The following is a 20,337-nucleotide window of genomic DNA, read 5'->3' as shown; positions in this document are numbered from 1 at the left end:
CAGGTTGTGCCCCTGCTTGTTTCACTTCTGCTGGGACAGGACATGGTAGGGCAGAGCAGTAGAAAAGAAATATTCCCACCTTTATTTTTGTAAGTACAAATAGTTTCTGGTGTTGTTGTAAAAACAGAAGTGAGGTAGCTGAGATGCAGAGGCTGCCCCTGCAAGGGGCAGGACATGGCCATGTACTCAGGGATGCTTCGCGGGTAGTTGAGAGGGGTACGTGTGGCAGAGAGGAGCAATGACCACAATCCTCTGCAGCTCTTCTGGGGGCTGGAAAATCCCCTTTCACATCTCAGGTGGCTCCCAAGGCTGCCTCCTAGGAAGGCGTCAGCACGCCGTGGGGCACGTGCTCCTCTCTGGGGGTCCTGAGTGCCCCTCCTGGCATCACAGAGCTGAGCGGGGCTCTCTCCTGCACTTGGGAGGAGCTCCCCAAGCAGGCACACACTGCCCTTGTTTGCGGCAGAGGCGCCGGTCCCCAGGCGGCCCGGCCCATTGCCCTCCTTGCGCAATGTTCCCCTGCAAACCGCAGAGGAACCGACTCACCCTGACACAGCCCGGCTGCTGCTGGCGATACCACGGGCACCTTCCTGGGGACCCCTGCAGCCCCCGGGGGTGCTTTTTGTCCCAAAGGGGGTCCTGAGCCGCAAGGTGCCTCTGGGTGCATCTTGCCTCGGTGGCCCCTCCAGCGTGATGCCTGGCCCGCAGCCCCGGGGGAAAGGAGCACCCGATAAAATCTTTCTCACGGCTTGAAAGCGAGAACAGTTTGGCCACAGGAAAACATGTTTATCCAAGTGCCACCCCGATCAGCGCGGGGTGAGATGGTAGCGAGGAGGAGCTGGGCCAGAAGGATAGGGTTGTCCCCAAGATGTCCCTGGGCACCCACGAGGCATGAAACCTCCATCTGAGGGGTCAGGGGGGTTTGGGGCAAGTCCCCCTGCCCACCCCACTGGGTCCCATTGCCTGCTGACCCCTCTCAGAGCCGTTTCTTTGACCCCTGCTGCGGCAGAGCTCTCAGCCTCCCACCTTTGCCCCGCGACCCAGGTAATGGAGAGTTTTTGGCTGGACATCGCTGCCACCCGTGCGCCCCTGCACGCTGGCTCCCTGGCGCCTGGCTGCGGCATCACGTGCCTGGCACGGATAAGGGTTTGCCAAACAGGATGCCGGGGGCGTAGATAACGCCAAGGTTATCTTGCTGCTGGCGTGGTGCGTGGTAAACAAGTGGTGCTGCCCGCCGGGGTGCAGGGTGGGTGCACGGAGCCCAGGGCATCCTGTCCCCCCCTGTCCCCCCCGACTGTGCTGTGACCCCTCCTGGGGGCTGCAGCAGCTCTGCCAGCACCCTGCCCGGCTCGTGCCGCCCCGGACATCAGCAGTGCTTTTGATACGTCTGGACAGTCTGTTTTAATGCAGTGAACGACTTCAGTCTTACCATGTCTAACAGGGCAAGCCCAGAGGTGGGTTCCCCCGCCCATCACCCCCAGCGTGCTTTTGGGCCTCTCTGCCCCTTCCCCTCCCTCACATCTGGCCCCATCCCCTTGCTCCTCGGCCACGGCAGCTCCCGAGCAGAGCCACCCAGGGGGAGCGGATGAACGCACTCAGCAGTGAGAGCCTCGTGTCCAGCCAGAGCCAGCCTCTGCGGAGCAAACAACGTCCTCTCCTCCTGCCAGGAAATCCTGAGGCACCCGTACACACGCAGTGAGGCCAGCTCTATTTTTCCCTGACACAGAAGCATCCTTGAGCGTGTTCTTCACCTTTTGGCAGGCCGGGGCTGAGCTTTCCTCTTCTCACCAGTCCTGGGCGAGCACCCTGCCTAGCGCTTTCTGACCCCTCCTTGTTGAGCGCAGTCAGCGGTTCGGTGCTTTCTGCACCAAACAGATCTTGCTTCTCTTTCTGCTCCACGTAGCTTGGGTGTCCTGCAGCTCCCCAGTCACTATTTAAATCGCCGGGTCGTTTTCTGCAGGTGGGTGGGGGTTTACTCCCCTTCACTCTGTCCTACCAGCTCTCTGTGTGTGCCGAATGCACCAGCCATGGAAAACTCCCTTCTGCACGGGGCACCTCCCTGTACCTGGCCCAGGTACACGGGAGGGGATGTCCGTGTCACCCGAGCCCTCCCCTGCAGGCACCCTCCTTCCTTGCTCCTTGGAAAGCTCTCCTCTTCTCTCCTTTCCTCTCCTCGCTGCTGTCCCCGGGTGCCTGCAGGACGAGCAGAGCGACGGGGACATTTCTCCTGCCTTCTCTCCCTGCCGTTTGTTGCAGGGTTGGTTGAGGTTGCCTCTCTCTAACAGTCCCGACTTTGGGGGCAAGCCCCTGCAAGAAAAACAAACAAACAAACAAAAAACCCACCTAAAATAATGGGGGGAAGGATGTTCCCAACATTTTGTTGTCACCTTTGAAATTAATTCCTCCTTCCCCATGTTGTGGCCTCCCACAGCTGTGGTCTAAGAGCAAGATGGCTGCAAACATCAATTTCACTGTGCTTTGGCAGTGGACAGAGGGCTACAGGCTCTTTTGCTGCTAAGCAGGAAAAGCAAAGGGGCTTTTCCATGCTATTTTGCACTTTTCTGCTGGGAAATGGCAAGGAAATGTAGGAAGTGATTTCCTAGCTTCTTTTTATTATTCATGGAAAGGGCAAGGGCTGTGCTGCAGGGCACATCCAGGTGGACTCACCGGTCCCAAGGGGAGGCAGGACAGGATCTTCCCCCTCCACCCCATCCCTGCTGTTCTGCTGGGGACTTCACAGAGCCAGACCCACACCAGGCTTCGCTCCCCCCACACCGAGACCGTACCTGGCTCCTGGTGGGACGCGATGCACAGGGGCAGCTGGCGGCTGCCTGGCTCCGACCCGGCCCCAGCGCTGTCACACAGCCGTCACACGAAGGCTTCGCGGTGCCGCACGGGAGCTACGGCCACTCTTCTTCCCCAAGGGCACCGATGTCGTTCGGCGGATGCGTGGGGCTGGCAGCGGCACGGGGGACACCGGCCCCAGCGGTGCTGCCCGCAGCGCCCGTCCCCTCTGCCGCCGGGGTGCCGCGGGGGTGCTGGGTGCCGCGGCGACGCACCCGCTCGCCCACGGGGCGTTGCTCTCCACGATGAGCCGGAGGAGGCCTGCCCCGGGGAAGTCCATGATGACCACCCCCCAGCGCACCGCCTGCCCCGACCGGCGCCGCAGGTGCCGGTAGCAGCGGGGGTTGACGAAGCGGGCCACCTCCTCGGGGCAGGTGAAGAGCCCGTTGCCCGAGCAGAAGGTGAGGTGCATCTTGGTGGGGTCCCCGCTGGCCGCCGCCTCCAGGTGCCGCCGTGCTCGGGCCCATTTCCTCTCCAGGGAGAGCACGTTCCAGGCGTCACTGATGCTCAGCTGCTCGTAGGGGATGCCCAGCACCGCCTGCTCCAGCGCCTCCAGCACCACGATCTTGCCCCGAACCTGGCCCAGCGTGGGCACCTCCTCGCGGCACCACAGGCGGCCCCGTCCCTCCTCCAGCAAGCAGCGCTGGAGCCGGGCGGCGAAGCCGGGCCGGGAGAAGAAGGGCAGCTCCTCCTTGATGCGCATGAGCACGGCCTCGCCGGGGTGGGCGCGGAGGAAGCGCAGGGTGCGGCGCAGGACGCCCCGCAGGCTGGCCCGCTGGAAGGTGCAGAGGTGGTAGACGCGGAGCTCGCCCCGCTCCAGCTTGCAGCGCACGTCCAAGAAGCGCACGCCGGCCGCCAGCTGGGCCTCCAGGCCCCAGCTCTGGCACCGCAGGCGCTGGCCGCCGAACAGGCTGAGGGAGTCGTGCGTGCCAGGGATGGAGAGGCGGGAGAGGGGCAGGGCGTCGGGCAGCCCCGCCATCCAGTCGGGGCAGCAGGCTGCCGGCTGGGGCGTGCAGTCGAATGCAGCGCTGTGCCGGCACCACGCATCCATGCCGCGGGGAGCACGGGTGCCCCGGCACCAGGCCAGCACCACCGAGACCTACCTGGAGGGGAAGCAGCACCGTGAGCCAGGGAGAGAGAACCGCATGGCCCCCACCACTGTCCAAACCCCATGCCACACAATTTCCCTCCTGCTCTCAAGCAAACCGCATCCACACACACCCAGAGCCACCCCCCACAAGCCCATACCCCACAGCTACCCCTGCCTGCACCCACAGCTCCCTTCGCCCAGCTCCCCAGGCTCCTTGCCCAGCCTGGGGCTGCGGTGCCCCGTTTCCCCCCAGTCCCGGTGTATTTTGGCCTCCCCCTCCGCACCCACCTGGGTTTGCCGGCGGCAGCAAGTGCGGCCTGCTGGATGGGGCACACAGCCGGGGGTGCAGGCTGCGACTGGCAGGCTGAGCGGGATGCTGGCCATTAACCGGGCGACACTCATGACGCGCGTCATGTCCCGCACGTGGCACGTGCTCCGGGGATTCAGGCTCAGTCCTCGCTAAGGAGAGCGCTCAGCTGACGCGCCAGGCTGGAAAATTGCTGGGCTGATCCCGAAAGGAGCCATTCAGGCCTCCACACCTCCCTCCCCAGGAATCAGGACAAACGGGATCGGGCACCCTGGGGCTCCTTGGAGCTGTCTGTGCCCGGAAAGGCACGGCCGGTCAGGGCTGCCGTCACGGCTGAGGTGTGAGCCCCATGGCCAGTCCTGAGCCAGCCCCCCAGGGGGTGACTCACCTCCTGCCCCGGGGACACGGCTGTCCCTTGCCACCCCCTTGCCACTCCAGCGTGGCAGAGCACCCCGCTTGGCAGTGCGCACCAAACCCCATGGTTTTTGAGGGGCTCGAAGCCTGGCGGGTCACTGACCCCTCCGAGCATCCTTCCCGTGACCGCTCTGCATGGCCACATCTCACAGTGGGGGGCACGGAGACCCGAGCGGGGCCAGCCTCCGGGACGCTTTCTGCCGAGCGTGACACGAACGTGACAAAGCCAGCACTTTGCAGGCCGGGATCCTGGCAGCACACCAGCCGTGGCAGCAGGGAGGAGCACTGAGCACAGCCGGGCGGGGAAAGCACCGGCAGCACGGCCCGGCCTGCAGCGCGGCGCGGCCCTCCGTCATGGCGGCGGCGGGCGGCAGCGGGGCCGGATCCTGCTTCGTGCTGGGGGCCTCAGGGGCGACGGGGCGGGCGCTGCTGAGGGAGCTGCGGGCACGGCGGCTCTTCGCCAGGGTGACGGTGATCGGGCGGCGCCGCCTGAGCCTGGCCGAGGAGAGCGGCACGGCCGTGGTGCGGTGGGGACGGGGGTGGCAGGGCTGGAGGGTGGCGGGGGGATGCTGGAGGTGCCAGCTCCCCCCTGAGCCCGGTGTTGTCCCCACAGGAGCAGGTGGTGGTGGACTTTGAGCGGCTGAGCGAGCACGCCGCCGCCTTCCGGGGCCACGACGTGGGCTTCTGCTGCCTGGGCACCACCCGGAGCAAGGCGGGCGCGGTGAGTGGGGCACCCGTCCCTCTGGCAGCCCCGGGGCGTCACCGAGCACCCCCCTGCTTGGTGATGGGGCACACACTGCGGGCACTGCTGTTCCTGGATGGCCATGGGGTGCTGCTCGATGGGGTGGTCCCACTGGGCAGCCCTGCCCCAGGGGGTGGGGGAGCGGTGGGGAGCCCCCGTCTGCACTGACCCTGCTCTCCTGCTCTGCTGTAGGATGGCTTTGTCCGCGTGGACCGCGACTACGTGGCGCAGGCAGCAGAGCTGGCACGGGCAGGGGGCTGCAAACACTTCGTCCTGCAGTCCTCGCAGGGCGCCAACGAGCACAGCCGCTTCCTCTACCTGCAGGTGAAGGTGAGGAGGGAAGCCGAGGCGGGCTCCTGAAGCCCAGTGGGTCAGGAAATGCCAGGACATTTGGGAACGAAGCTGGGGCTGAGGTCAGAGGAGATCCAAATGGCCCCAGGGTCCTGATGCTGGGAATAGAGAGCTCAGGGGACAGGCCTGGCAGGACAGCAGCGTCACCTGCAGCGTCCTAACCAGCAAACGCCCTGCACGCAGCATCCTGAGAACCTCTGAGAGCCACCAGAAAGGTCTGGGCAAGACAGGCCCCCTGGAGCCCCCCTCCCACCTCTGCTCCAAGCAGCGGTGGCTACACAGCCATCAGGAGGCTCAGGGTGGGTGCCACTGAGATAGGAACTGCCCAGGGACAGCAGCCCTGGGGGCTACCCGGGCTGCACCGAATCCATCACAAAAGTCTTCTTCCCCGTACGTTCCCAACAGCTGCAGGACTCGCTCCTGCCTGGCAGTGTCCCCTTGCTGGCCATGCCCAGGCTGGGCAGAGTCCAGACACTGTGTCCCCACGTCCCTCGCCCCGCCAGCCATGCGCACGCTGCAGCCCCCCTTGTAGTTTACATCCTGGCTGCAAGGGTGCGCTGCTGACTGACGCTCAGCTGTCCGTCACGGACCCAGCTCCACGCAATTCCTTCTCCTGGAGAGCTGCTCTCTGTCCAGCCTGGCCTTGCTTTTGTCGTTACTGACGTTTTTGGGGTCCCTGCTGACCCACCCTGTGGCGGTCCCTCCGAACAGCCGCCCTGCCCTCCAGTTTAGCAGTTGGCATCTTGGCAAAATATTTTACGTTTTGGGCAGGATCAGCTGTGGCTCTTCCTTCCCTGCCCTCTGAGAAGCTCCTCTCCTCGGGGATGTTTGCAGCCCTGGGTTTGTCACGCTGGGAGAGGAGAGACCTTTGCCCACAGCCACACCAAGCTGGTCTCCTGCCTCTTTGGGCACCCTGTGCCCTTCCTCCTGTAACCCTCCTCTCCTGATTTATCAGGATTACACACCTTACAAGCACACACCTATCATCTGTCAGGTGATACTCACAGGGGACTGAGGTGCTGCAAGGCTGAGCACCGAGGTATTCACGGGGTGGTAGAGGTGGTGCTTGTGGTCACCCTCGGTTCATTTTGTCCCTCCCGCGACAGGGAGAAGTGGAGAAGCTGGTCCAGGCTGTTGGCTTCGATCACTGCACCATTCTCCGGCCAGCGTGAGTATGATGGGAGCAGCCCTCCGGCCTCTGCCAGCGGGAGGCACAGGGCTCTGGTGCAGGGGGCCGGGAGATGGGGCCATGGGCAGGGTACAGAAGGAGAGGGCTGGGGAAGGAAGCGGGGAAAGCCCCTGGTGCCTGCACCCCTTCCCCACCACAGCAGGGAGCGAGCACGGCCATTCCCCGCAGCCCTTCCCAAAGCTCACGTCATACCCCATGACAGGAGAGGCTTGAGCTGAAAGCAGAGGTTGGGGGACACCAGGAAAAGCTTAACCTCACTCGGAGGTCAGCTTACGTTGGGGGGTTGCTTTCCCCCATACTCTACCTGGGAGAACCAGCATCCTGGCTTTGGCAGCACCATAGGGAAAGAAGTTTGGTGTCCCAGCCCAGTCACATTTCAGGCCCCGTGCAGGCTTTTAAGCTGGGCTGGGTCCTGCAGCACAAGTGTGGGACGTTGGTCTCTGGCTTTGCAGCCTGACCCCCGTGTCTTCTCACCCCGCAGGGTGCTGCTGTGCGCGCGCCAGGAGTTCCGCCCCATGGAGTGGATCACCCAGCACGTTCTGGGAGTCGTGGCCTGGCTCTTCCCCACCGCTTACTCGGTGCCCGTGGAAACAGTGGCGAGGGCAATGGTGGCCAGCGTGCTGCAGCCGGGCAAGGGGAAGGTGGAGGTGCTGGAGAACAAGGCCATCCATCAGCTGGGAAAGGCACAGCCACAGCTGGGCACGTAGGGCAAAACGGGTGGGCAAGAGGTGCTTGGCTCACCTTCCAGGTTCTCTTCTGGGCCAAGGATGAGTGCGTGGGAGAGCAGTGGGGCATTCGCATGGCTGTCGGGGAGCCGGAGGTGTGCTCCTTCATGAGGCAGCCCGTTCTGCCAAACGCTGGTGGGTGAGGAGAAACGGTGCTCTGCTTCCTGAACCTGGGACGCAAAGCTGGGTAAGAGTTGTACAACTCAAACGCTTCTCTGAACTGAGGCCTCGAATAAAATCCTGCGACCGGTCTGTCTGTGCCAGCCCCGCGTTGAAATTGCACCTGCGCGTTGTCAGCCCCGCTGGGTCGGCTCACAGAGTGCACCTCGTGGTGACACCTCCCGGAACGCAGGCGGGCAGGAGCACAGAGGAGGGAGGGAGGAGGACAGGGTGTCCTCGTGCTCTGCCGTCAGGGTGAAGGAGCCGGGGCCATCGGGGCTGCCCAGGGACCCCCCTGCCTCGCAGGGGGCTGCGCTGCGCCCCAGCTCCTGCCACTGCAGCCGTTCTCAGGCCTCCCGTGGGGTCAAGGACCGTGGTGGCTCCGCAGCTGGGACGGGGCCTTACGTGACTGCCGCGTTCCCTGCTGGCCACAGTCCCAGCGCCCCGGGCAGTGCAGCTTTCCAGGGTTTTCTCCTCTTCGACCTCCCCGTGGCTCGTGTGTCAGTGACTTGGATGGGGAGAGCGGAAGGGAGCGGAGGTCCCTGGTCTCCATCCTCCCGCACAAGTATTCGGATCGGCAGGCTGGTACCTCGGGGACATGGCAGGAGGAAGGGGCAGGGTGCTGAGGGCTGCACGAGAATAACGTCTGGCTTAGCTCATGTTTTTACAAACACAAGGCCACTGAGCATTTGTCCTGGTCAGACCACCCTTGTGAGTGTGAAAGGGATACCTGGAGCGTAATACTTAATTTAAAAAGGGAAATGTGAGGTGGGCTGGCCAGGAATAGCACGCAAACATCTGAGGGGTGCTGAGGGTTATGCAGCAGGAAGGCTGCTTAAACATGCAGGATTGGGTTGCATTGACGGAACTACGTGCCAGTGCTCAGAGGTTTTAAGAAAAGATGCTGTGCTTAAACAGGCAAGTGTAAATGAACACTTGAGGTGACAAGACCTTCAAAGAAGTGAAGACTGCAAACAGATGAGAGTAAAAACAAAGAATACAAGCTCTGGAAAGTTACAAGTAAAAGACAGGCCCCAGGAGGTTTGAGAAAGGCATCCTGAAGGTATAAAAATTAATCATGACTGTGTGAGAAGCAAAAAACTCTCCAGAGAGCTCGGGGGGACAGGACACGATCAGGTTATATGAAGGAGCCATCACAGGAGAGCTTAATCAGTTACTTGTATTAGCCTTGGTAGCGAACAGGCTCACACTAGCATCATTCCTTCGGGGAACGTGTTTGCATGACTGTCTTAAAGCACTGGGGGAAAAATGATTTTTAACTACATTTTTAGAGCACATAGTTAAAAAAAGAAAAATGCTAGTGCCAGAAGGGGCATTCAGATGAACTGGAAAACACTGAATTGGGTGAGAACGACAGTGATCCTTCCATTAAAAAGCCAATGTAGTTAAATGTGATGCTAATTTTCAAAAAGTTCCAGTGGGAACCAGGAAGCTACAAAGCAGTAAGATGGCGTTCTATAAAAGGCAAGTTGTTAGGAAGGATAATGAAGTCTTGAAATAACAGAAACCAGGATAAATATGGTGCAATGGGAGATTCCGCATGTCTTTTGAGGGGGCAGTTAGGAAGCACAAACCTTTGCTGCTTTTTGAGGAAATGGGCCGCTGTGTACATAAGAAGACGGTCTGGTCCTCAGGGTGCACTTGGGTTTCCACAAAGCTCTCCCAAAAGGGCTCTTAAAGAAATTAAGCTGTCGTGGGAAGAAAAGGAAGGCCTGTGCATTTCTGATTGGAAATATTTTCTTAGCACTATAAAGCCTTGAAACGGACAAAACAAACATTTATTCCTAGACAAAGGTCTGCAGAAAACGCCAGTGCTATTTCTGTGCAACCCTCATTTTTGCTCAGCGGATGGGCACCGCGCAGCATCTCCCCAGCCCCTCCTGGCCCACCCGGGACTGAAGGAGGAGAGATGGGCACCCCTCGGTGCTCAGACCCCCCGAAACAGCCAGGGCAGAACCCCCGCACCCCTGCGAGCAGGAGGAGGTCGGCACGGTGGGAGCCGTGCTCCGGGCTGCAGCTGGAAGGAGAACACGCAAGGTTGCTGGGTGTCTGCTGGACGACGTCCACGCGGACCGCCTGATCCCACAGATCCCAGCTCCCCTGGGATTTCTGACGCTGGCTTTATTGCTGGAGGTTAATGAGGAAAAAACAACCCCCGTCCCCATGGCTCCGCAGCCGGGCGCAAGGCTTCCCGTGCGGCTCTCATGGCCCCGATGCCCTCCCGGCCGGGGAGCTGTGAGAACTGCCTTGCCCCCGCCAGCCACGCTCCCCCCAGACCCAGCCGGGTGGCAATGTCACCTGCAGGCGAGCGGCACAGCGCAGCACACCCCGCAGGGCTCAAGTCCCACAGCACAGCTGCCGGCAAAGGGGCCCCGGGCTGTCCCCAGACAGATGACCCTGCCGTCATCAGATGAAACAGGACCCAAATCCGCCCCAGGGACAGGCAGGCACAGCTCTGACACTGCTCAGGGAAGGAAAGCGTGTCCCAGGATGAGCCTAAATGCAGCCCTGGGGCGTGGGGCAGCTCAGGGCCATCCAAGGTGCTGGTGCCCTGGGGTCCAGAGCAGTGGGTGGGCAGCAAGGGCTGCTCAGGGCACCCAGCAAAGCACACGGACGCATGCTCCCACCGCCACTCATGAACACAGGGCAGGTGGCAGATCTGGAAGCTGGGAGGGAAATGTCTGGAGCAGCCAACGCTCACCCTCACCACTTCAAAAGCTGTTAAAGCACGAGTTGTTGCCCCGTTTCGTCTGGGGGCTGTAGGAAGCTGGTTAGTGGCTCAGCCACAAACACCTTGCTAGCTGGGGGTTGAAATTACCCAGAGCTGGTTATTGCTGGTGGTCAGTGGGTGTGCACTGCCCTGCAGGCAGGTCCGTGCTCTCAGCACAATCACTCCTGGCCAAGGCATCTGCAGCAAATATTAGGGCAGCTTTAGAGCCAGGGACTTTGGTGCCAGGGCCTTTGGAGCCAGGATTTGCCCCTCGTCTGGCAGCCTTGCCCTCTGGGGCTGCCCCTACACCGTGCTGGCTGAGGCCGGGAGGAACTCGTGCCATGGATGCCCTGGCCACAGGCAGGCATTGGCTCCATGGTTTCCAGTTTTAGGGGAGGAACCAAAGGGAACTTACCTGACCCGAGACAAAAGCTGTCACGCTGCACAGGACGAGCTCAGGTCCCTGCTCAGGCACCGCTCCCCTCGCCACAGGCAGCTGGGGGCTCGGGTGCTTAACTGGTATGGAAGGAGATGGGAAAACCAACTGAGTTACCAAAATAACAAAATTCTGGGCAGGAATCTGCTTTGGCTTTATCAAAGCATCGCTATCAGATGAAGCTGAAACATTTGTTATCGTTAAAAGATTATTTTTTTTTAAGTTTACATGGAAACGAATTGGATTTAGAGCAAACCTGTTACCCACCAACCAATACTCACACTGCTGAAAACGTGGAGGTTTTGACATTAACCACAACCTTTAAATCAAAAGCAAAATCTTCTCCTAAGCATGTTGATTTTCATGAAAATATTTTTCACAGAAAAAAAATAAAGCTCACTTCAACACAACATTTCTAGCCCCCCTTCCAACCCCTGACCGGGAGCCTGACGTACCACCAAGAGGAAACCTTGTGGCTTTCTTGGAGCTCCCCAAAGCGCAGCTCGGCCCTCTCGCTGCCGTCACCCGGCCTCACCCCGGGCACACGTATTTCCCCCCGTGAGCCGCGAGAGGAGAAAACAAGAGCCCGAGGCGGCCGGGGCCAGCTGCGGCGGGACGGCGCTGGGGGGGCTGGCGGGGGTCCAGCTGCCGGCGCTATAAAGCCGGCGCAGGGGGAGCCGGGCCACAGACCGAGCCGCAGCCGTTGCTCACCCTTTTCCTGCAGCCGAGGGAGCCACAGCGTGCCAAGATGTGCAAAGGGCTGGCCGCGCTGCCCCACACATGCCTGGAGAGGTGAGAGCTGTCAGCCCCGCGGTGCCGGGCCGCTGGCAGCGAGGGACGGGTGTCGCTTACCGAGAGGGATGGGATGGGATGGGGCGGGATGGGGCTGCTCGCTGCTTGGGGGGATGCTGAGGGTGGCTTGGAGCTGGTGGGATGAGCCGTGATGCCGTCATCCCGGACTCTCCTGTCTGGTTTGGAAACCTCCCCCATCTGCGCTATATCGCTCTGCCGTGGGTCTCGTGTTTGCAACCTGCGACGGGGGAAAAGCAGGAAAGCAGCTGTCTCTCTGCAGCAAGCACAGCCCTAGCTCTGAAGTGCCTCAAAATCCTCTTTCGCTGCCTGCGTTGCCCTCAGCATCCACATCTGTGGCTCTGGTACAGGAGGAAAGGCTCCTCAGGGGGCTGGGGCTCCGGGAAGCCGGGGGCTCTCCGTGGGCACTGCTGGAAGCAGCGCGGGGGCTGCTGCGGGAGGCTGGGGCATCCCCGAGGCAGCGGGGACTCTGCCAGAGGAGGAAGGTTGGTGAAACTTTTGAACACGGGGATTTCTTGGCACTGCAGAGATGCTTAGTGCTGGCTTTCAGATGGGAACCAGGTCACACGAGACCCCCTCCTCATGGACACAGGAGTCTGATGCTGCCCCTCAGCAGGCTGACAGCCATCAAGGCACGAGGGCTAACGTGGGACCCTACCGCTCCCTTGGGGCCAGGCCAAACTGACCGGGGGGGGGAGCAGGTACCGCAGGGCTGTGGGCACGGGCAGAGCAGGACCACCTCCCCCTGCCCTCACGGAGACCTCTCAGGCCTTACACCTGCCCCGGGCAGGATACGGCTCACCCCCCGCGGGCCCAGCCTCACCAGAGAGCAGGCCCCACGCGCCCCCACGCGCCGGCTCCTACCTTCCCCACACCATCATCCTCCACGAGGCGGCCTCTCCTCCCGCAGCCTCCTGGGGTCCGCAGAGCCCTAGGGCAGGTCTCGCTGAGGGTCTGTCAGGCCCTCCAGCCCCCCCAGGGCACGTGCTCTGCGGAAGGGGCCGCCGGGAGCCTCCTCCTGCCGCCAGCTGCCTCCTCGCCAGCATTCCATATTTGTCCATGCGTCCACCGCGCCGGCTGCTGCTGACATGCTCCTGCAGGCATCAGCCATGCAGCCCGGCAGCTCCCCGAGTCTCCCCAGGGCCTTCCCCCCCCTCCCCAGGGACGGTACATCCCAGGAAAGCTTTCACGGGGAAGTTACACGCCAGCAGCTCCCTCCCCGCTCCCATGAAGTCTCCTGGGTGGCCACCGTGGGGCAGGGGACCTGCGCTCACTCCCAGCCTCTCCCGCAACGTTGGAATTTGAAGCAGATCCCATACAAAGGAAGGTTTCCCCATGCAAACAGCCCCGGAGGCTTTTCTGGCTGGATTCAAACTCAGAGCTGCAGTTCTTCAGCTATAACTTCTTTGAGCTTCTTTGTTTTGTTTTCTAAGTTCGAGCCTCTCCTGGCTAGCATCTCGCTCCTGATATGTTTGACAGAGCCCATATTTTCTCTTAATGTCTTTTGGAAGCTGTTTCTCAGACTTTTTCTTGGCTTGCTCCCATTTGTTTTCACACTTAACCTTGCATGGTTTACGGCCGTCTTGATTCTTCTCACGTGGACGCGGCTCTGGGATTTTGGGAGAATTCCCGTTTGTTTATAGCTGCCTTTTTTACCCTGCTGTTTAGCCTTCCTAAAAACTTACAAGACATCTGCTTGAGGGCTCCAGGATGGTGCCTTTAAATAGTCCTGCCCTCCTGCTCGCCTGTGAGCGCTCAGCCCTTTTGGCTGTCCTTTCTTGCCTCCCTTTGACAGGCTTCCTTGTTTCTGGACTTTCCCCACTGAGCCCAGGATGTACTCAGGGTGGGGAGGTTCCTGCTCCTGTCCCCACATCAGCAGGGACTCGCGGGGAGCAGACGCCGGTGGTTCTTCAACAGCCCAGGCACGAAGTAGGGCCAGGGCTGCCCAGGGACAGGACACAGCTCTGAGGTCCACCAGGCCAGGCCAGAGACAAGCCCCCCAGGACACAACCTGGGGAAGGATTGCCTCCGGGGCTGAGCTTAAATGGAGCCCCTGGGTTGGGGCTCAGCTGGGGCTGCTCAGGGCCAGCCAGGCTCGTTGGCACCCTGAGAGCCCAGCAGATGTTGGCCATAAGTCGCTGTCACAGGGCAGGAATTTGATGGCAAGATTTTGAGCAAGGTCTAAGTGTCCTCCGGGGAAGCACCTTTGGCTGTGCGAAGCCACCCTTGAGTGCATCCGTACCTTGAGCACGGGTCGGTCCGCAGAGGGACGGTGGTGTCACCGTGTCCTGCTCCGCAGGGACAGACTGCTGGTCCTGTTCCCCCCTTCGTGACGTAGCAGTGCCCGCTGGTTAGCCAGAGGCCACATCCCGTTTATTTATCAGAGGGACCGTGATGAGCCGTGCACGGCAGCATCACTGCACCGGGGACACCTCAGTGCGGGGAGCGTGGGGACCTCATCACCCTTCACCCAAGGTCCTGCTCCTTCCAGGCAAGATCCGAGCTTTCTTGGAAGCATGAGGAACGGAAACTGTCCCTGCAGCCGCTGACATTTTCTGAGAAAACAGTCGGGTTCCTGGGCTCCACGCGAGGGTGGCTGTCGGAGGCAGGTGCCTGCAGCGGAGGCAGGAGCGGAGCCCATGCCAGGTCCCCAGCGTTCACCCACGGAGCCTGGCGGGCAAAACAGTGAGAGAGTTGTGCAGACAGGGAAAAATAAATGAATAAGAGGAATGGCAGTGAAATAGCAGACATAGCAAGGGAACAATCTTACACAGAAGGCATGTGAAAATAAACAGTCGAGAGAAGCGCAGCGAGCCCTGAGCTGGGGAGCTGCAGCGTGGCCTCCATCACCGCGCCGTGCTGGGGCTCCAGAGCAGCACCCGGGGGCTCCGGGTCTGCAGGGCCCTCCCCACTGAAGGTACAAGAGAAAAAAATGTTATAGTCCTTACAAACGTGCCTAGAAAGGAGGGAGCCCCCAGGCGTGAGTGCCTGGGAGGGTCAGGGCCGGCAGGGACGAGGCAGGGAGCGCTGCCCCGCGTTTTGGTGGGCGCAGAGGTTGGTGTTGCAGGGCTGGCGGGTGGGTGCAGCACCGGGGGGGCACCGGGCAGGCTGCTCTCTTGTTTTGTCTGGGCCCAGCGCTGCAGAAACTGCACAGACACCCCCTGAATCATCTGCACAGCAGCCAGCTCGGGTGATGTGATTATCCCGGCCGCAGATGGGGACAAAGTACTGAGATCAAGCTCAAGAGCTGCTGCTAATTCTGAGTGCCTGGCTCAAAATGCCTCAGACAGGCTCCTTTACAGCATTAGGGCCCATTTGTCGGCGTGTAATTAATTACACGGCTTTGTGCCTGGCGCGGCGCCTCACGGTACGGTCGTGCTGTGCTGCCCCAGTGTCTGTGTGCCCCCTGCCCATCCCCACACCTGACCTGCCTCTGCTCACCCCCCGCAGGGCCAAGGAGATCAAGACCAAGCTGGGCACTCTCCTCCAGAAGCCTGACTCGGCCATCGACTTCATCATCCCCTACCCGGAGAAGCCGGAGAAGCCGGCCAAAGCCCAGAAGTGAGTGGGGGCTTGGCGGCATGCGGCGGGCTCCTCGCGGTGCACGCACTGGCTGCGGGCTCGGTGCCACACAGCCCGAGATGTGCCGGGCTGCGTGGAAACCAGCTTTCTGATGGAAACTCAATTTGTGTTTGATGAGATTTCACGTTCATCTGATAGAGGTTTTGCCGGAGGCGTGAGGCACTCGGATTTCTCTGAGTCATCTGCCAGGGCACAGAAGTGCCAGTGAGGCGGGGTGGGTGGCTCTGGGGTTGCAGCGTGTCCCCAAGCCGGGACATGGCCCCAGGGCATGCTGAAGCTGTTCCCACCTTGCTGCTTTCTCCCCGAGCCCCTGCTCTCCAGCATCCCACAGCTATAACACAGCAAAGCAGAGGAGTAGCTGGAGAGGCTGATGGTTTGTTCTGCAGGATTAGCAGTTTGAGGGATGGAGAAGTGTGTCAGGAGGCAAAACAAGCCTTCAGAAAATGTTAGCTTAAATCTAAAAGCAGAACGGTGTCCTGGATGTAGGCAATAGCCTCACCCACGTACCCCCAGCCCAGCCTCACCAAGAGCCTGGGCATCTGAGCTGCTGCCCCAGCAACTCTTACACCATCCCTCTGCCCCGACTCGCTGTCACCCCACCTTGTTGTCCCTAAACGGAGCATCAAAGCTCCCGCTGACCCACCACCCCAGTTCTGCAGCCTCCAAAGCCCTTCCCTCCATCCCTCCCTGCTTCTAAGGGAATGCCTGCCCGCTGCATGGCGAGCAGCCCCTCTACCCGGGCTTTCTTTATCCCCTTCAGGCCGTCCCCGGAGGAGGCTCTGCAGTGGCGTGACTCCCTGGAGAAGCTCCTGCAAAACCCCTGTAAGTCCCCCCCTTCCCATGGCCACGTCCCCCCACGCCCGGGGTCCCCCCGGGGCTCAGCGGGGACTTGGGGCCCCCCTGGCGCTCAGCGGTGCCCGGCCCCCCGCAGACGGGCTCGCCAGCTTCCGCAGCTTCCTGCGCTCCGAGTTCAGCGAGGAGAACGCCGAGTTCTGGGTGGCCTGCGAGGACTACAAGAAGACCAAGTCCCCCGTGAAGATGGCGGAGAAGGCTAAGAGGATCTACGAGGAGTTCATCCAGACCGAGGCGCCCAAAGAGGTCAGTGACCATGGGGCAGGGGATGGTGCTGGTGGGGATGAGGGTTTTTGGGATGATGCTGTCCTAGAAGAGAGGGATGGCTGCAGGGCATGCTGTGCCACAGCCAAGGGCTTGGAGATGCCACGGCCCACCCCTCGCACAGGTGGAGCCCCCATCCCTGTCACGCTCCCATCACAGGTGAACATCGACCACTTCACCAAGGCCATAACCATGAAGAACCTGGTGGAGCCATCGCCGAGCAGCTTCGACATGGCCCAGAAGAGGATCTTTGCCCTGATGGAGAAAGACTCCCTGCCCAGATTTGTGCGGTCGGAGTTTTATCAGGAGTTAATCAAGTAGCAATGCGGCCTGGCTGTGTGAGGCACTCCCTGCGGGCGGCCCTACTGCTTCTGTCTCAGCACCTACTCCTCCCGTAGCCGCTTTGCTTTCCTGACGCCACCCTGCAGGAGCACCCAGGAGTGTTGCTAAACACCTGCCCCAGTGCTTTGGACGCTCGGAAGGCCCGACATCTCCTCCCACAGTCTCCTTCCTCCCCTGCAGAAGAGCATCTAGCAGGAGCACCCGGGGATGCTCAGCAGCCACGCGGCCGTAGGGCAGAGGTGGCTGTGTGCCGGGATGGCTGCGAGGCAGCCCATCCGCTCCCCGCTGGAGGCAGTACAGAGGATGAAGCACGATCGACTCGTTCAAAACACCGGGACTCTTTAGCAACGCAGCCCTCCTGCCCGCTTGTGTTACGTACCGAGCTCGTAGTCCCCACCTGTGCTCCCGGTGCCCGGAGCCACACCACCGCGGTGGCCGGCGCCGTGCTCGGGTTGCACCTTCAGGGATGCTGCTGCAGCCGCTTCTCGCTCCGGTTGCTTCTGCAGTAGGCACGCCAAAGCCATCCTTCTGCACAAACCCAAACCAGGGGCACCGGTTAGAGGGGAGAAAGTCATGCTGGGGGAGAAGAAAGCTGCTGAGCGAAACTGGTCAGAGCCGATTCCAGGGGAGAAAAGAAAAAAATCAAACAGCAAAGCCAAAGCCAAAAATGTTGTTGGAAATACAAAAAATAAAACCCTGTCTTCTTGAACAGACGGCAAACTCTGCTGAGTTTGTGTAGCCTGCTTCTCTCTTCTGTCTCCCCCTCTCTGCCCAGGGCAGGTGATCCATAAGGCAGTCTCATGAAAAGGCCGCATCTTTTCAAGCGATCCAAATGCAGCCCACTGTGCGCTACAAGAACAAATGCTGTCTGATGATGGGGCAAAGGCAACTGCAAAAGGCTGCCGGGGCCTCACTCACCCCCAAATAGGAAAGTTCTCTGACCAAATGTGCTGAGCCCTGTTCCTGGGGCCTGGAGGCCTCATCCTCACAATGGTTTCTTGCTGCAGCATCTGAGTGTGAGGAGCACGCAGCCGGGGATTGGCCACGTACGTTCAAAGCGAGCGGTCATGCTCCTTGCTAGCGGCTTGGACCAGACCCAGACCACTAAACTTCATCATGAGGCTCCACGCAGCCTCTTCAACACTTTCAGAATCGGATCAAAGCCCTACCAGCCCCGAATATTTGCACGCTGTCACTGCAGTGAGGAATGAAAACACCGCAGGATGGGGGCTGCATTTCCCAGGCAGGGATGGGGAGGCAAGGGAGAGATGAAGGTGACCACAAGCGTGCCCACGGCGGTGGCTTCCTTCTGCTCTCAAGCGAACGGCCAGGGAAGTCGGAGCGGAGCGGCAGGGCGTGAGGCTGGTGGGCACCTCCTGGGGGCAGCTTCAGCTTCAGCTGCCCCCCGGAGGTGTGGGATCACCCCAGAAGGGTGCGTGGAGAGCAGGAGCAAGGCAGGAGGGCTCGGGCAACCCTGGTCACTCAGGGCAACCTCACCACCACCCAAACGTCTCCACAACGTGGTGCCATGACAAGCGGGTTCAGCACACTTACTCTGCCTGCTCATGGTGCTACCCACAGAAACGCGAAATCGACCAGGCTTCCTTGCAGAAAGACCCAGACCTTTCATTTTCATTGACGCTTTGGCAGCTATTTCCAGATACCCTCACATGTTTCGCAGTCGAACACCGACACTGTCGAGATTTGGATTCTGCTGGATGAAAACCTGGGATGTCACCGGCTGCAGCAGCTCCACGCGGGGCAGGGAGGTGGCACCAGGTACGTACGTGCCGAAAAGAAAGCCGGAGGCCATAGAGGTGAAACTGCTCCGCTGGGAATCCCACCCCAGCTCGACTTCTGCTGAAAATATTGGAAACCTGCTTTAGGGGTGATTTAACAGGTGCAGGAAGTGACTGGGTGGCCACGAAACGTGACCCCCAATGTGTTTTGGAGCTCTTGTGAAGTTGTGTTTGTGTAGAAGGGTCGTTTGGCTAATTACTGGGCACGCTCGCTCGGAAATGTAGCAATGCCTGTACCGCACAGCCAAGCTTTCTGCAGGCCCAGAAGTGTTTAGGTGGGCTAATACCAACCATCATATCTCTGGTAGCAAATACTTTATGTATTTTGTCACTCTTGCTCTTATCAAGTTTGGCATATATACGAGCACTATGCACATGACATGATACATCTGCACCGTTGCAGACATACGTGAGTATACACACACACATATATACGTACTCTTAATGTTGGCAGCCAGATCCCCAGTGAGTCAGTGAGTCCAGATGCAGAGTTTTTGCATACGGTGCCTGGGATCTAAGGGATGAGTGTGAGAGGATTTAGCACAGTCCCCGACACCACCAAAGGAAACCTTGGCCATCCACCCTGGTGATGCTGACAGAGGCACGTCTTCCCAAACACCCTCAGAAGTCACCCTGTGCTCTCAGACCACCAGCAGCCCTGGCGCTGGCACACCCCGCTGCCCCAGCACACCTCGTGCTTTCTGAGGCACGCGGGGTGCCCGGGGACCCCCCCTCTGCTGTGGGGCAAGACAACCCCACACTGCAGCCCGGGGCACTCGGGTTAATGCCAGGGCATTGCTTGCTGCGTGCGCCCTGGCTAATTTGGCGACCGGGCCCTCGCACCTCACCTGCCACGGGGCGAATTGCCCAGCTCTGCCCCGGCATGGGATGGCTGCAGCTGCCCACGGGGGGCTGGGGGTGTCCCAGGGCTCGTCCCAGCCCCTGGTCACGGGCCTGGGCTCCCTGGCTGGAGCGTGCCAAGTGCCCCGGCCAAGGACGGGACCGAGGTTGGAACAGATAGGCTCCTTACGCATCCAAGCAGCTGTCTCCCAGTTTGATGGTCTCTGTGTGATTCCCACTAGACAGGTCTCCTGAGTGGTGATGCGGGATGCTGGTGGGCACTGAGGAACTGGTTGTGTTAACCCACATTCTTGTACCACTCAGTAATCCACATATAAACATATATTTCTGCTACCGTCTCGATGGACTATTTTTTCTCTTTGCACTGAAGGGGCAGCACGTCCTTACTTCCCACAGAGCACTCCCAAAAGTTGTTCCCAAAAGCCATGGCAAACAGCAAAGGCCTCTGAGAGCTTCGGCTGCAGCAGATGTGGCAGTTTCCCAAGAAACTGGAAAAAGGAATAAAAATATCACCCCGGGAGACTGGCCTGGAGGAAACCCCCCGGTGCCTGCACGGCCCGGGCAGCCTGCTCACCCTCAGCCACGTCGCCGTCAGGCAGCAGCTCTGCACTTATAGGATTTGTGCCCATGGCTAGGTCAAGCCCTGAGCTGAAATGTGTTCTCCTCTGGAGCTGTGATAGGGAAAACATTAGTCTGAGGGGCAGCTGGGCCTGCTGCAGGCAGCAAGCACACCTGGGGAAAGGGAGAAGCTCTCCCCAGCTGCAGTCACGCAGGACACTGGGGGTTTGCTGCAAGGAGGTGCTCCTTTGGGTTCCCCCTTCCACAGCTGTCTTTGGGGTGGC

At 60.5% G+C, this 20,337-nt stretch overlaps 2 protein-coding genes and 1 long non-coding RNA gene across 8 annotated transcripts; 1 reads left to right on the top strand and 2 right to left on the bottom strand.

Moving 5' to 3' along the window:
• Positions 1 to 64: 64 nt before the first annotated feature.
• Positions 65 to 4,359, bottom strand: LOC310903062 (1-phosphatidylinositol phosphodiesterase-like). 3 transcript variants are annotated; one of them, XR_014587251.1, is made up of 3 exons: positions 4,220 to 4,354; positions 2,784 to 3,940; positions 65 to 2,304 (listed from the first exon to the last, which is right to left on the bottom strand). XR_014587251.1 is itself a non-coding variant. In XM_083845658.1 (2 exons), exon 2 carries the CDS (start codon positions 3,890 to 3,892, stop codon positions 2,855 to 2,857), a length of 1,038 nt encoding a protein of 345 aa, XP_083701784.1. In that variant the 5' UTR covers positions 3,893 to 3,944; positions 4,220 to 4,359; the 3' UTR covers positions 65 to 2,854. The 3 variants fall into 3 exon arrangements, 2 of the variants coding, with proteins under 2 accessions (XP_083701784.1, XP_083701783.1); XM_083845658.1 differs by having other exon boundaries at positions 65 to 3,944; positions 4,220 to 4,359; XM_083845657.1 differs by having other exon boundaries at positions 65 to 3,940.
• A 500-nt stretch (positions 4,360 to 4,859) lies between these two features.
• On the top strand, positions 4,860 to 19,826 carry RGS5 (regulator of G protein signaling 5). 2 transcript variants are annotated; one of them, XM_083845659.1, is made up of 8 exons: positions 4,860 to 5,174; positions 5,266 to 5,373; positions 5,587 to 5,724; positions 6,852 to 6,913; positions 15,246 to 15,356; positions 16,138 to 16,199; positions 16,309 to 16,475; positions 16,653 to 19,826. In XM_083845659.1, exons 1-8 carry the CDS (start codon positions 5,007 to 5,009, stop codon positions 16,812 to 16,814), a joined length of 978 nt encoding a protein of 325 aa, XP_083701785.1. In that variant the 5' UTR covers positions 4,860 to 5,006; the 3' UTR covers positions 16,815 to 19,826. The 2 variants fall into 2 exon arrangements, with proteins under 2 accessions (XP_083701785.1, XP_083701786.1); XM_083845660.1 differs by lacking the exons at positions 4,860 to 5,174; positions 5,266 to 5,373; positions 5,587 to 5,724; positions 6,852 to 6,913 and adding an exon at positions 11,181 to 11,777.
• On the bottom strand, positions 7,644 to 15,235 carry LOC310903069. Of its 3 annotated transcripts, none has more exons than XR_014587255.1 (3): positions 11,838 to 15,235; positions 9,414 to 11,065; positions 7,644 to 8,447 (listed from the first exon to the last, which is right to left on the bottom strand). It is a non-coding gene; the product is annotated as an uncharacterized lncRNA (long non-coding RNA). The 3 variants fall into 3 exon arrangements; XR_014587256.1 differs by having other exon boundaries at positions 7,644 to 9,856; positions 10,965 to 11,065; XR_014587257.1 differs by having other exon boundaries at positions 7,644 to 9,527; positions 10,965 to 11,065.
• Positions 19,827 to 20,337: the final 511 nt, after the last annotated feature.

This window comes from Anser anser (assembly GCF_964211835.1).
Source record: "Anser anser genome assembly, chromosome: 8".
Taxonomy (NCBI): domain Eukaryota; kingdom Metazoa; phylum Chordata; class Aves; order Anseriformes; family Anatidae; genus Anser; species Anser anser.
This window is presented reverse-complemented; position numbering and strand designations above follow the sequence as displayed.

Coding starts and splice junctions, on each gene's coding strand:
- RGS5 (XM_083845659.1), top strand. CDS start 5,007: ATGGCGGCGGCGGGCGGCAGCGGGGCCGGATCCTGCTTCGTGCTGGGG. Junction 15,357..16,137: donor AAGCCGGCCAAAGCCCAGAA/GTGAGTGGGGGC, acceptor TATCCCCTTCAG/GCCGTCCCCGGAGGAGGCTC. Junction 16,476..16,652: donor AGACCGAGGCGCCCAAAGAG/GTCAGTGACCAT, acceptor CTCCCATCACAG/GTGAACATCGACCACTTCAC.
- LOC310903062 (XM_083845657.1), bottom strand. CDS start 4,345: ATGACGCGCGTCATGAGTGTCGCCCGGTTAATGGCCAGCATCCCGCTC. Junction 3,941..4,219: donor GCTGCCGCCGGCAAACCCAG/GTGGGTGCGGAG, acceptor CCCTCCAGGTAG/GTCTCGGTGGTGCTGGCCTG.